At 37.4% G+C, this 16,211-nt stretch overlaps 1 protein-coding gene across 1 annotated transcript in view; it reads left to right on the forward strand.

The window, feature by feature from the left end:
- ADAMTS14 (ADAM metallopeptidase with thrombospondin type 1 motif 14) overlaps window positions 1–16,211 on the forward strand; it is a 132,684-nt gene that overhangs the window by 69,598 nt on the left and 46,875 nt on the right. The window contains exons 6-7 of the mRNA XM_075215202.1: window positions 5,330–5,486; window positions 15,187–15,292. Coding sequence (XP_075071303.1) covers window positions 5,330–5,486; window positions 15,187–15,292 — 263 coding nt within the window. The remainder of the gene's footprint in view (window positions 1–5,329; window positions 5,487–15,186; window positions 15,293–16,211) is intronic.

The following is a 16,211-nucleotide window of genomic DNA, read 5'->3' on the forward strand; positions in this document are numbered from 1 at the left end:
TCTTTGCCCCCTCCCCTAATGTACGAGTAGGGACAAGGTGCCTATAAATATATATAGATCAATTTTCTATTACTATTTTTTGTTTCTCTCATATCAAGTACCTCTTTTTCCTTAGACTGGTAGAAGCCTTTTAGTGGCTGCTCAGGACTTTAGCAAATCAAAATTTGTTCCCTGGTAAGCAGCACCGTACTGAGAGTTTCCTGCATAAAAGCTACATGTACCAATATGCGTTGTGCTGGTTTTGAAGTATGCCTGTAGCTAGCTTTTCCATACAGATATCCTTTAGAAGTTGTTAGAAATAATTACTTTTCAAATAGGTGATTACTCTTCACTTTTGACCTGTGATTAACAGGTGCCTGCAATATAAAAATCACTCATTAAACGAGACTAAATAGGGGAAAAAAATTAGTTCTCCTGTTTGCCTCTGTGTTCTCGACAATGAGCATGGAGAACAGAAAGAAAGCCAGAGAATTGTCTGACAGTAGATTATAGTCAAGCAAGGACAATCCCAAGGCTACAAATCAATCTCCAGAGACCTTGACATTGCCGCTTCCACAGTACATAATGTTATTAGCAAGTTTAAGACCCATGACATTGTAGCCAATCTCCCCGGAAATAGAAAACTTAATTGAAGATTGCAACACAAAATTGTTCCAGTGGTGGAGAAAGCATCTCAATCAATTGCCAACTAGATTCAGGTTGACCTTCAAACACAAGGTACTATAGTTTCAAATTGCACAATCCATCACTAACTCAATGAAAGGGGCTTATATGGTTGGAGGCTTTCTGATAAAACACATCATCTCTAGCAGAGTCCAATAGTCAGGCAGAGGTCAGGGCAACAGGCGTACTAGCAGAATTTGGTAATCAGGCAGAGGTCAGGGCAACAGCCGTTTTAAGCAGAATCCGGTAATCAGGCAGAGGTAACAACAGTGGATATCAGATAAGAGCTGAGAGTCTCAGGAACAGCCTTAAAAAAGCTAAAGCGTAGTGAAACGCGCGTCGGCGACTCACGCGCTGTTCCTCTCTCTTACTATCATTTATCATACATAATACCAGCTATCAGAGAATAACAGGGAGCGGGGTTATATAGGAAGGGCTTTATAATACCTTACAGATATTTTGAGATCAAAGCCTGACAGCATATGTACGGACTCTTGCAAACAATAGTGTTACTATTTAGCATAAGCCGATATATCGGCAGGGCGTGCCTTAATTGAATGCTCGGCACACTTGAAGCAGGAATCATAACAAATCCTGTTTGATCACGTCAGCTATCCAGTACGAAACTGTTATGCTTTAATGTTTAGACCATATGCATATTGATGGCATATCACATTCATATTTAAAACAGCTACTCCTAATGGAGTGTAAATGTTAATCAACAGTAGCTTTATAATCAAGTTGGATATTGTATCCCAGGTGGACGGCAACCACCCATACTGATAGGGATATCTGACCTAAGTTTAGTTCTCAACTATCTATGCTCTCTCACTACGGAGAGTGGGGAGTCTGAGTTGAGGTAGCATTATTGTAACATCACAGTATTTAGCTTAGTCTCTAACACAAGCACCCAGTCTATATGAGCTATGCATCTAGATAGATCATATAATTAATACAAACCCTGACTTAACACATTAAGAGACAGGACGGCGCGTACTAGCAGAGAGTGCTAGTCTTAACAGTTTTTATTAATCACATTGGTTCAATTAGTCATCCACATCTTTTAATATTTCACTGCTCTACTATCCATTATTGTTGTTATTTTAATGTATATAAATAAACTGTAATATGTTTTAAAGTCACAATATCCTATGAGTGCCCCATTTAAACACAATGGTTCTCTGTTGATTTGAGTCTCAGGAACAACCACACGCTGGTTAGCAAACAGGACTACTGAAGCTATAACTGGCAGGGAGGCTAAGCCCGTCCTGCCTTTTATATACTAAGAAGGGCCAATCAGAAACAAGAGGACACAGCAGCAGTAATCGGCCTCAGGAGCCTGTTAATTAATTCTGCTGCTTTGCGCACATGCCCGGCTCTCCCTTAACCTGGGATGCAGCGTCTTAGTAACAGGGCGCGCGGCCAGGCAAAATCCGGGAGTGATGTCATGGAGACGGCCAAGACACAGCCAGGCTCCGAAAGCGAGTTGCGGCTGCTAGAGGCACTGCTGCGTCTCATAACAGCCAGAAGCTCATCCATGGCTATAAGATGAGGTTGAATACAGTTATTTTGACTAAAGTCTGTGCTTCAAAATTGTAAATAATTTTGTCAATGCCATTTTTATATTCTAAAAAGTATTTAAAAGTATATCCAGTATTAATCCAGAATAATAAATGTTCTGTATATTAATAGAGAAATAATTGTGGAGACCAAATACTGATGTTATTTTTACTGTATATTTAAAGGCAATTGTATGTTATTTGAAAAAAAGTGCAAGGGTGCCACAATTTTGACTGTAACTGTTTATCTGTCCTTTGAATGTGAGGAATTCATTCTTGTAGGTTTGCTGTAATCGCAGTGTGTATGGTTATTTTTTCTGTTTATTAGAATGCACAATGTGGAGTTCTCACTTGTCAACTTAGAAGGCTGTAGCATGTTCATTCTCAGGCACACAAACTTATGTTTTCTAATTTTCTTCTTCCTTCTGTTTAATAAATGACTGAATATATCTCATTCTGGGTAAAACAATTTCTCCCACAGTCTTAGTTTACCATCAAAGACATAGATCAAAGAAGTAGCATGTTACTGTGAAAAATAGTTTATGAAGATGTTATTCTGTTTAAACATGTAACCCTTTGGGAACCAGAATCATCATCTAGTCCTTCAAATAAAGTGTGTCTCTTATATTCTGTATATTTGTGAGTGCTATTAGTAACATTTTACATAAAGCAACTTATTGTATTTAAGGGTTAGTAGTTCTCTAAAATCATTCAGATGGATTATTTCCTACTAGTTGAAAACATTTGTCAAGAATGCTAGAACTTGCACGTTCGTTCATGTCCATGCTTTTGTCCATCTATAACAATGCAGTTTGTAATGTGATAAGTGTATTTATGTATACAGCTAGGGGTATAGGGGAACATTCTCTCTTTTCATGTAGTTGTATGAGCACTCCACTGATAAAGGGATATGTGTGTATATAAAAGTGGAAATATTCTTAAATAGAGTCTGACCATTTGATAAAATTGATGAACAAACAGAATACTGCTATTCTAGTAACACCAAACAGTTGTCAGTGTCCATTATTTCTGTTTTTACTTTATCATAGGGATCTGCACTAATCGGACACTTGTTTTCTTTGTCTAATCTGCACTGTTTAAAAGCTAATTGCTGATTAGTTGCTATGGACTTTTGAACAGTGTTGTAAATAACCCTCATTTAGTAGTAATTGCAGACATGTTACTTTGGTATAGGGGACTTTGCAATTGAAAGTATTTTGGAGTAGTACATACTCCATCCAATCTACCCACCAGAGCCATAACGTAGAATTCTAGCGCCCGGGGCGAGAAAGACAAATGCCGCCCCCCTAGCCCTCAATTTTAACCGAATTAACCTAAAATATTCCTAAATTACGCCCCCCTTCAGCGTTGCGCCCTGAGCGGTCGCCCCTGTTCCACAGCTCTAGTTACGGCCCTGCTACCCACCTTCACCTACACTTCCCAATCCACCATTAATTCAGTCTCTTCAGTAACTGAAGACAGTCTCTACACTCATCTCATCATCTCACCCTACAACCTGTTCCCTTCACCCTATTCCCTCCTAACTTCTCCACTTCCTCTCCTCCACCTCTAACTCACCTCTTCAACCTGTCTCTCTCCACTAGCACATTTGCATCCTCCTTTAAACATGCGCTCTTTTCACCTATTCTAAAAAAGCCATCTCTCGATTCAGCCTTCCTCTCCAACTAACGCCCTATTTCTCTCCTCCCCTTTGCCCCCAAACTACTAGAGCGATTAGTGTACAAATGCCTGTCTCACTTTCTCTCCTCTTACTCCATTCTCGACTCTCTGCAATCAGGCTTCCATCCCCAACATTCCACTGAAATTGCTCTCGCAAAAGTGATCGCTGATCTACTTTCTGCAAAGTCTAAGGGTCATTTTTTCATACTCATTCTCCTAGACCTCTCTGCTGCTTTTAACATTGTTGATCACCCTTTTCTTCTACACACCCTTCACTCTATTGGCCTTCATGACAATTCTTTTCTGGTTCACTTATTACCTATCAAACTGCTCCTTTAGTGTTTCTCCCTCTGGCACATCCTCCCCTCCACTCCCACTATCTGTTGGGGTCCCACAAGGCTCTGTTCTTGCCCTTTACTTTTTCATTGTACAACTCTTCTCCTGGGGCACTAATTCATTGATTTAGCCTCCAGTACCACCTTTACACGTATGACACCCAATCTATATCTCTTCTCCTGACCTCTCCCATTTGTACTAACTTGTGTAACCAACTGTCCTTCAGCTATCTCCACATGGATGTCCCAACACTACCTAAAGCTCAACATATCCAAAACAGAGTTTATTGTCTACACTCCTGCCAGAATCAACACCTTCCCTAAAATCTCCCTCACTGATAATAGCACCACAATTTCTTCAGTCTCCCAAGTCCCCTGCCTTGGTGTCGCACTTGACACTGCCATCTGCTTTATTCCTCACATCCGGACTATCTATCATGTTGACTCCACCTTACCAGAATATATCCTTTTCTACTCAACATGCTACCACAACTCTAATCCATTCTCTCCTCAACTCCCGTCTTGAATATTGCTTTCTGGCATTCCTGACACCCATATATCCACACTTCAATCCATCCTAAATGCTGCTGCAAGGCTGATCTTCCTCTCTCACTGCTCCACATCTGCTGCTCCACTTTGCAAATCCCTACACTGGCTCATTGTTTCCTCCAGAATCAAATTTAAATTACTCACCCTTAGCTACATAGCCCTCAACAACACTACTCCCAGCTTCTAGGAACCTTTCCTCTCCACTCTTTCTATTTATCTATTTTTTTTAAAACAATATGCATTTGAAACGCTTGGGAACAAATACTATTATAAACAGGGTCGGTTTATCCACAGCACAACTTGGGCTTTTCAACCAGGCTCAGGTGTATGTATCGGATTGGGGGGGCAGATATAGCTGGTAGCACTGCAACTAGCAAACAATGATGGTAAGCTTTGTGTCACCTGTGAAAAGACATCCAATCCCATGCATAACTCAAGTAATTACAGTTAGTTATTAAAATGTTTCATTATTGTAAAATACTTAAGAAAGGTCTGCCACTTTGTTTTCATAGATGCTGATATCTTCTTGTGCTTTAATTTCAGTCAGTCAGTCTTATAGAACGTGGAAACCCATCAAGGAGCCTTGAACAAGTGTGTCGCTGGGCTCATTCCCAGCAGCGTTCAGATCCAGATCACGCTGAGCACCATGACCACGCTGTCTTTCTCACCAGGCAAGATTTTGGTCCTGCAGGTATGCAAGGTACTGTACTTTGTATGATGCCAGCCAGGTATGTGCCGCATGCTCATTGAGAGAGAGCACCGTGGTTTGGCATAATAGTTTCCTAGTGTTTAGTGGAATGTTGTATCCAAAATATTTTCATCAACTGACAAAGCAAGTCTAAGGTACCACTAAACCTAAATTACAGCTTGGTTTATATGAAAAACTACTAATATCATTCACACGTATATAAGTAAAAGTAGCTTATCAGAACTTAAGATATCTGAAATAAAGCTGTAATTGTGGGGAGGGGGAGAGTTGTTTTATACCCATTAGACTCCCTGTAAGTAATCCCACAGAAGTACACTCTGGTGATCCTCTTTTAGCTGCCTGTTGCATAAAAAGCTGATAGCAGATAACAATAGCATGCACTCAACTGCAAAGCACATGCAACTATATATCAATTATGTCAAAGAGTGGGGAACTGTTACCTAAATATCTGTAAGTGTTATTAGTAACCATAATGCATAAGGTAGCCTGTTCAGTGTCGGACTGGGACATGAAGGGCTCACTGGGGGATGTCCTGGTAGGCACCCACCGGAGGGGGTGTGGCCAGACATTTGAGTGTGTGACATTTGAGTGTGTGACTCCCTTTAATCACACACTCAAATGTTTGGCCCTCCGAGGACATGGCCAGTGTGTGCCATATTGTAACATATAAGGATGCAGTGTATGCAAAAAGTGCACAGTTGGGGCCCCAGCCCGTAGAGCGTACAAAGCGAAACAGTCATCCAAAATCGGGACTGTCCCACCAGATCCAGAACAGTTGGCAGCTATCTGCTCTCTCCTACCTGTTTTTTCAGCTTTCACTTCCTGGTGTCTTAAGCTCAGTAGTTGTTTGTCTGATCCTGGAATGTTGGGCTCCTGTTTGGAAAAAAAGGATAGGTACAATACTCTAGCTACCCCTCTTCCCAACCAGCCCAGATGTTAAATCAGTAGCAACACACTACTACATTTCTCATATACACGGACACACACTAATGTGGATTATTATAACATTGTCAGGAAAATCTCTGGGACGAGATAAAGTAATTCCACGGAAGAGAAAGAAAACAATGGAACTGTAATAACAGTGAGCTCTGCTAGCAGACTTTGTAAAACCATTAAAGGCACTAGTTAAAGTCCTAAAATTATAATATATATATTCATACGTTAATCTTTTGATTTTTACATTAGGCCAATTCCAATAGAAACAAATAGAGTCCCCTTTCTTAAGACTTAATAAAACTATAAGTAACAGTATTTTGGAGAAATGGGAAGTTGAACATAATGAAAGGAGTGATCCTACCATGGTAGTATGATGGACTTTGTTGTGATATTTTTACACCTCCCACTATGCATTTTTCCTAGTAACACCCGCAAATAATCAGACAAATAGACACATATGCACAAAGAGTCTCTGAAATGTCTGCACTATCATAGGAAAAAAAAAAACACAAAAAGTGATAAGCAGTGTTTTGTTTTAATGTATAACTTAACACTAATCCTTGAAAAAAAAAAATACTGTTAAGTTAATACAATTTTACTGACATTTTTTTTATGTGTAAAAAAAAGACAAAAGTAGACAATCCCTTCCGGCATAAAATCAAGGTTGTGGTGCATACTGCAGGAGTTACCGACTGTCCTTCATTTCCAAAGATTTTAAAGATTCACTGGAAATTTATTGTCCCTGCAAATATCCCTGTTTTTTTACAATTAACTAAGCAGTTTGATCCCTCTTTTTCTATATACTGACTGCCCAGACACACACTAATACATTTCTCATGCATTCCAATATATTTCTCATACACCTCATACATCTCATAATACCGGCACGTATTATATATAAAACAAATATTAAAATTGAAAGTGGTAATTAGAAACCATTACAGATATGGTTTGTAATGATTGTAGTTAGGTAATCTGTAAATTAAATGATAGGTCCCATATGTAGTGGATCTTCTGAAAATTCTGCATTGTAAGATGAAGTTAGTTATATGTTAATTATAGGTGAAAATAGATCTGTACCTTTCTGGTGCTTAATTGTCCATATAGCCCCAGTGGTTTACTCCGATGATATCTCGCTTGTATGTTTCCTTTTGCTGTATAGGTGAAGGGAGTAGTTCAGGATAATACAGGGTTAGGGTCAGGTTTCCTTTTGCTGTATAGGTGAAGGGAGTAGTTCAGGATAATGCAGGGTTAGGGTCAGGTCCTTTACAAGTTGTCATATTCAGGAGGGTTCTAATTCTTTAATAGGCAAGTTAATTTTGTGAAATTCACCATAATCAATACCCCACCATAATAAAATATTTTGTACTAGAACAAATCAAAATTGGATTAATGATTGAGGGATATTACTTACATCTATATGGCAGTCTCGATCTTTGAATCTTGATCATGACGGAGGACCGCACTTATTTGTAATGGCGATAAAGTGTTGAATTTATATCATGGTAATGTAGGGATTTGGAGATAACTCTGAGCAGATGAAAGATCATAAAAAAATAATATAGAAACAGACTGTAATCAGCAAATATTGTGGAGGGAAAGCTAAAATCAAACAAACCCACTCAATCAAATTATTAAGAGTCTCTAAGAACAATCACTTAGCTATTATGTTAGTTGCTATTGGACCTATATTGCTCAATAGAGCATTCAAATCCCACAATGAGCTACACCCAAAATAGTATGCTACAATCTAGAGACATTATGGACCTGATTCATGAAGGAAAGTAAAGCAAAAAAAATGTGTAACTTTGCACCTTGGCAAAAACCATGTTGCATTGGAGGGGGAACTAAATTTTAAAATGTAGGGACAGGTTTATAGTTGGGGTAGGGCATGATCTAGATCATCTTTAAATTTCAATGTAAAAATAAAACTATCAAGTATTGTGTGCTCCATGAAAAGTTAGCCAGTAATTTTCTTATGTGCAAAATAATAAACTAATTTGCACCCCTTGCATTGTAACATGGTTTTGTCCAGGAGAAAACGTACTCATGTTTTTGCCTTACTTTCCTTAATGAATCAGACTCTGTGATTTCAGAGCGGCCGGGCAGGATTCTCTGTCTGACTCTCAGCTAACAGACACAGTCATAGGCCTCCCCACCCCTGCTAGGGGGAAGGAGGCAATTTCCCCGATCGCCCGCCTCTGGATCTGCCACTGAGATGGAATCAGTGAATAAAGCACATTTAAATTGGTTAGGTGGGATATACTGTTAATATAAAGCTGCATATCTTTTCAGGCAACGATTATAGGTTTGGGACCTGGTTAGTGGATAAATCTTGTGTATGAGGAATTAAGTAACGGAAGTGATTGAGGTTAATGAGAATAATAAAAGTATGTTAAATATGAGTATATTCATGAAAATGAGAAAAAAAAGTAATGAAATATAGCAATTGAGAGATCTCTGTTTATTAGAAAAGTGTTTACAAGTTTGGAAAAAAATTCATTTGCTAATAAACGTGTTTTTTTTATAGCTGTTGTCTCTTGCAATCAGCTAATATGTATGGAGACTTCTGGCAGGTTATTAGTTATGTTTGATATTTGAGCCACTTAAGCAGATCGGAATGGTATTGTTGCTGTACAGGTGTATCTGTAAAGTAAAACATAGCATTATATGTCTTAGTATTACATGTCTTTATTTTTTGTAAGAAAATAAATTTTCTTATTTCCGTACCAGGAGTCAAAGGATAGCGGCTTAAACTGTAGTTTAAGGATTATCCCAATACATCCTGTGACTTTTCTGCTTCTCTGTATGTGTTACATGGTATTTACAGACAGACTCTGGTCTCACTCTAATTTTGTTTCTCTTAAATCCTTTTTTGTCTCTATCATTACATCTCTTTTGTGCGCCAAGACAAACGGAGGGTTAAAAAAAGCCCCCTTGTATTGAACAAGGATTTGGCTGGCACATTGCGTATGTTGGCAGTACAATTATAGGGATCTCTTCATTGCAGTAAGGGTTAGCAAGTTTGTTCCACAGTAGGGTTGTATTATATCTGCCTTATTTCAATTGTCTGTTTGTCTTAAAGAGTGGTAAGTAGTTTTAGAACGTTCAGTAATAAATGGACATCCACATAAAATAATACATTCTAAATGAATTTGTAAGTAGCGAAAATATTCTTCTGCGTGACTGTAAAATGTTTTTACAAGACACAGAATTTCCTGTAGCTTTGAATGAGCAAGCAATGTAAAAAAGGAACAGATATATTGTTCATTGATCGGCATTATGTCTGTACCCGGACATCTGTGTCATCCATGAGAACACAGAGGTCTGTGGTAAATCTTGTGAACATGATTCTTGATTATTTCTGTTAATTTTTCTGGTGGGAGCTACTTGAGGGGAATTCTGGAGAGATGGGGGTCCAATCGGAGATTAATGCTGGGCACCCCACAAGGTGTCTTGCAGAAACTGTTTATACAGACACACACATTAATTTCCATGGCAGGATGGCATTTATTGATTGTTGAGCACATTTATTAACATTGTGAAGGGCAGACCTGGCAGAATATAGGAGTGTTCTATTTGGAATACAAAAGGTCATAATGTGCCTAGTTGTAGTAGCAGATGCAGAAGCAAGACTTTCGGGATAAAAAATATTTTAAAAAGCTGTATGGGTTGTGCATTGAGCTGAGGTGCATCTCAACCATTATTTTCAGTGGCACACCTTTACATTACATTACACCTTTACTTAACCCAATTGCATTTTACAGAGTACTGTACTAATATATTCAGACATTGACTCATTAAATAATGAACTAACATTTTAAATGCTGACCCTGAATTAATAACGGCCTTTATATCCCCTTATTATTAAGAATTGTATTATAAAAATAAAGGTCAAATTTGCAGTTTTTTAGTTGAGAAAAATCCCAATTTAATCAATTTAAGAAGTACTCTGCGCACCTGCATTTTCATATAGTTGTTAAATGACCCCCTTCACCCCCTGTGTTTATTGAAGACATGAATGTATAATTATATTTTTGTTTACTACTTCTATAAAGTTGTTCCCAAACACTGCAAGCCATTTTTTAATCTGTGTCCCATCATTATATCATATCCTCCCAAAGTCAAGCTTAGGCTATATTTACACAGACAAGTGTCTTTAATGTCCTTCTGCATTTTTTGCAGTGTTTTATTCCTATTAGAACTCAATGCTTCACAATTTATACAGAGTTTACATATACAATGGATGTAAAAAGTCTACACACCATTGTTGAAATTGCAGGTAGTTGTTATGTAAAGCCTGAAATCAAGATAAATCATATCAGACCTTTTTCCATCTTTAATGGGACTTTGAAAACAACAAAATTCAAGTGAAAAACATATAGAATTTTTTTTTAGGAATAATAATTGAAAATAAAAAACCGACAATACCATGATTGCATAAGTGTGCACAACCTAAACTAATACTTTGTGGAGTACCTTTTTGAATTTATTAATTGAATATGTTTCTATCAACTTTGAACACCTGGGGGTGAATTTATCAAACTGTGGGTTTGAAAAAACGGACATGTTGCCAATAGCAACCAATCAAATTCTAGCTATCATTTATTTAGTACATTCTACAAAATGACATCTGTTTGGTTATTATAGACAACATCTCCACTTTTCAAACCTGCAGCTTGATAAATTTACACCATGGACTTTGCAATTCTATCCCACTCTTCCCTGAAAAAAAGTTCAAGGTCCATCAGATTGTGGGGCTGCCCTGTGCACAGCACTCTTTAGGTCATTCCATTGGTTTTCAAAGAGATTGAGTTCAAGGTTCTGTCTGGGCCATTCCAAAACTTTGATCGTTATTTTCTGAAGCCAATCCTTGGTTGACTTGGATGTGTACTTTGGATAGTTATCGTGTTGAAAGGTGAAATTCCTCTTCATCTTCAGCTCTCTGATATAGGCCAGCAGGTTTTGTGACAAAATATCTTGATATTTGGAGATATGAATGCCCTCTACTCTGTCTAGAGCCCCTGTCCCAGCTGAAGAGAAGCAGCCCCAAGGCTTGATGCTGCCACCACCATGCTTCACAGTAGGTATTGTGTTCTTTGGGAGATGAGTGGTTTTGTCGTTGCGCCAAATGCATATTTTAGAATCAAGGCAGCTTTAGTTGAATCAGACCATAAGATGTTTTCCCACATGGTTTGGTGTGATTGAATGTTTTATTTTGCAAAATTTAGATGGGTCTGGTTGTTCTGTGTTGTAAGGAATGGCTTCAGTCTGGCCACCCTACCCAATACCCCAGACATGTACTGAATAAAGTAAATTGTTGTCACATGCAGGAAGTGACCAGTTCCTGACAGATTTTCTTGCAGCACCTTTCATGTTGCCATATTCCTCGTGGTAGCCTTCATGATGAGTCTTCTCCTTGCCCTGTTATCAATTGTCCTGATCTTGGCAATGTCACCGTTCTACCACATTATCTACACTTATTGATCACAGTGTTCCATGGAACTTGTAATGTCTTTGAATTCCTTTTTTGCTCCTCACCTGATTGGTACCTTTCAACAATTATATGTTTTGAAAGGTCCTTGCGGACCATGGCTATCCCAATAGGATGCAACAAAAAAAAAAACGGCAAGGAAATCCTATAGGAACAGCTGATGTTTGTTTTGGGATAATGTCAATCACTTTCCTAATTGCAGGTGTAGACTAATTACCTTTGAACATGATTTTGAATGTGATTAACTCTGAACACAGCTACAATCTCATTATGAAAGGCTGTACACACTTATGCAAATTGTAGGTTTTGTATTTCACTATGTTTTCCCTTGAATTTCCTTGGATTCAAAGCCACATTAAAGGCAGAAAAAGGTCTGGCATGAGCCATCTAGATTTCAGGCTTTACATCACAAACACCCGCAATTTCAATAAAGGTGCATAGACTGTTTATATGCACTGTATATTTAGAGAAAGAGAAAGATTCATAGTGACAGAAGAACAAAACAAGGTGAATTATGTGCAACTTGCCCTGTGAATGTAAAGGTTGATCTCAGTGTTGTGATATGTCTGTAATAATAAATTAAGGATGAATCACAAACCTCTGATATATACTGGGCTCCTTGTTCTCTTTGCCAACTAACCTTTTGTTTTAAAGCCCTGTTATATGTACAACCCACAGCTGAAACTTAGATGTTTCCACAATTAGTAACTTATTTTTGTCACTTAGCCAAAAGTCTTTCCATATGTGATATATTAATGTATTTTTGGCACATGAGACTAGGATGATGTAACTGTTAAGGAAGACTATGTTGTATTGGCAACTGCCCAGCTATACTACTAGTTTTGTATTTTAGTGTTGCATTTGTCTGGATGTGATCTGATAGCCCAAACTGACGAGAGTGATTCAGGGCAAGTTTATCACTAGTAAATAACGTAGTTGTTTTCCCTGCTATTTATATCACTTTAATCTGAAATATATTGCAGCTGGTAGATCTGTTGTTAGTTTCAAAGCAAGTTGAATGCAATCAGATAAATTCTTTCTGGCTTGTAAGCCAATAAAGATAATTTAAGAACCGCAAAAGTGCAAAACCTCTGCACAAATAATCTTTTGTGACATTACAGGGGGAATTCAGTTCCCCCCAAATTTCCGCGGCCATTATTACGGTAGTTTTAGCCCGGCTCAGGGAGCTGCGAGCAAAAAGCTGGCATTGAAACTACCGTAATAACACAAAAAAGTTAAAATAAAGCAAAAAAGTTAAAATAAATAAAGTAGTAGATGTAAAGCAGTAGTAGGTTGGACTTTGATTTCACATTTTTACTTTTTCAATCCAAACCTAGACTCCGAGGGCCTGATTCATTAAGGAAAGTAAAGCAAAAGGAATACACCTCCATTCAAATTCTATTGGATTATACACATTTGTTGCCTGATTGAGCTTAGTTATATAACTTATACAACCAATCTGGTAGGTATCGTTCCTTTGGAGATAAAAACACTAGTAATTAAATAACATAAAAAACAATAAACACATATATTCAAATTGCCTTGGATATCTATCACAACATATACAACCTAGAAATGATTAAAAAACTAATTTTAGCGATTCAACTCATTATTAGAATAAAAATCCCTACTTTAGTTCTATTGCTGAGTATGATAATTATCGTTCTGATAATCATAGAGAACACAAACAATACCAATATACTAATATAATGTCACATATTGTAAATAGAACACATTTTATAGTTACTCTGACAGCTATAAACATAACTATATAGACATAATTTTTCTAATCTAAAAGACATTGTATTCTTTTTTATTTTTTTATTATTATTCTTTTTTTTTACTCTTTTCTACTCTTTTCTTCCCCCCTTGTATCATGGAGGAGAACAACCTCTCAAGTAAAATACAACATGTCCTATTGCCTTGCGTTCACTCTGAACACTAGTTTTTACTGCCGCTGGCACAAATCTTATAGGATTCAATTAATCGTATTTCGAAGAATCGTATCGAAGAGCCTATATTCTATTTTCACTATTTGTCTTTTAGTACCCTATTCCCCATAACCTGATATTGTTTTCTTCTTTGCCTTTCTATTTGTAGATGTCAATATGCATAATGATTACAGTCATCAGCCATTAACAATTCAAAATCTAAACATATTTTTGTTTTTCTATCTTTTATTCTCAGCCTTTGTAGGTAGTCAGTCTCATAATTGTACATGTTCTTGCTATTAATTGTTGTGATAAGAGCTGGAACAACTCTGCAGACAAACTGTTATTTGTAGAATAAAAAAATGGGTACTGTGTAACATTTTATTTAATTTTTATTGCACACAATATGTTGAAAGATCATCTGCAAAGGCGATTAAACTTTGCTTTTTTTTTTAACTCCTTGCTGGCTGAGACCTTATAGCTATCTCTCTCTCACTCCCTCTCGCTCTCTCTCTGTTTTTATTACTGAATTTTTTTGCAATAGAAGTCACCTATAAATGTTGATGATAGCCTCTGTTGCATGCAGACTACTAGATCATTGACAATGTCTAACCTGCCTGTGATGGCCTGCAAGGAATGAGATCTTTTGTGCCATTTACATCCTTTGAGTACTATCTAAAGTGAATGTCAGAGAGCTGCTTAGGAAATAGAACACAGACATGATAAGCTGCACGCAATCAGTGACACATCTGGTAAACAATTTACCTCTTCAAAGCACGACCTCCCTGTTGAATATACTGAAGTTCCAATTTCCAGAAATTAGTGTGCAAGATCTCAACACTTGCTAGGCAGAGATAAAGGGTTGCATACACTTAAACATACTTTAAAAAATATTCTTAGTAAAGACAGCTGCTTGAAGAAAAGTACCTTGCTAAATTTGGACAATGAAGGCATTTTTCTGTTTACTCTATGATCTTAGGATGTTAATGAGGTCAATATGGGTTGAACTGTGCACAAGTCACTGCCTGCTAGTCTTCAAGGGAATACACTAACTGCAGGATAATACTGAATGCCTGGAAATAGTTGTTTAGTGTATCAAGCCGATACTTCCCTCTGATCCCCAAATAAGTCTAGGAAATAGTAACCCCAAAATCCATATAAGTCTATACAAATATATAAAACATGTAATTTTTATATATATAAAGACCATTCCATTAGTACATTATGGCATTTATTACTTAAAAGATATATACAAGTCAGAAGATTAATATGACATTTTGGAACGCTCTCTTAATGTCATTTTTGACTGTGCTTGTTTTATATTCGCTAGGTTATGCCCCCGTGACGGGTATGTGCCACCCACTGCGTAGTTGTACCTTGAACCACGAGGATGGGTTTTCTTCTGCATTTGTGGTTGCCCATGAAACAGGTCATGTGTAAGTATTCTGTTTAGCAGTGTCACATTATTTCTTGCTCTTGAAAATGTTATAAATAAAAAATAATACATACTTACCGCTGGACATCATCTCGATGTCTGACTGCACACTTGCCGGCCAATACGGTACAGAAATCTCTGCTCATTTTCCCTAGCTTCTGTATGGGGCGTGTGGAAAAATGGGTGGAGAATTCTGTAAAAGCTCTATATGAATCACAAGCAAAAAATGTTTAGACCCATTGAATAAATTATAGTTACAATTCTTTCAGCTTAAACCCGTTGTTAGTATATTTTGAATTTATTTACTCTTTGTGATTGATATACCCAAAAAGTACAAATATGGATAAACCCACAGTAACCAACATTACCTTTTATTATGTAACCTGGTAACAGAATTGACCAAAGTTAAGTGCTGGTGTGGGATACTGTACATTTGTACCTAGTGTAGTTTCAGATATTATAAATGACAGATTTAGACAATTTACTCCTTGTTATTATAGGATTGATTAAAGTCAGTTTAAAAAAAAAATGGTCAATTGATGGCAACTACTTGCAAAGCAGTGAGGTTATCTGTAGTATCTGCACATCTGCAGATCAAAGAACATGTGATGACTGCATATGAACTACATTGCTCTGGCCACCTGGAGCTTACAGTTAGGTGCATATTTTGGGAATTAAATAGTTTGAGCTTCTGGTAAGCACATTTTTGAGCAAATTCATCATAAGCTTTTGTTGTTGTTTCTACAAAACTCACTCTATGTTACATACACATTGAGTTAGACATTCGCTCACTCATAACCACAGGAGATTATCAGAGGGTACAGGAGCTCCTTAAGAAATAATATAGCCAAGATTTAATACAGTCATCATTGCTTATTGTACATTAACCCCCTCTTCCCAACTAGTAGAACGGCAGAGAT

This window comes from Mixophyes fleayi, chromosome 6, assembly GCF_038048845.1.
Source record: "Mixophyes fleayi isolate aMixFle1 chromosome 6, aMixFle1.hap1, whole genome shotgun sequence".
NCBI lineage: Eukaryota > Metazoa > Chordata > Amphibia > Anura > Limnodynastidae > Mixophyes > Mixophyes fleayi.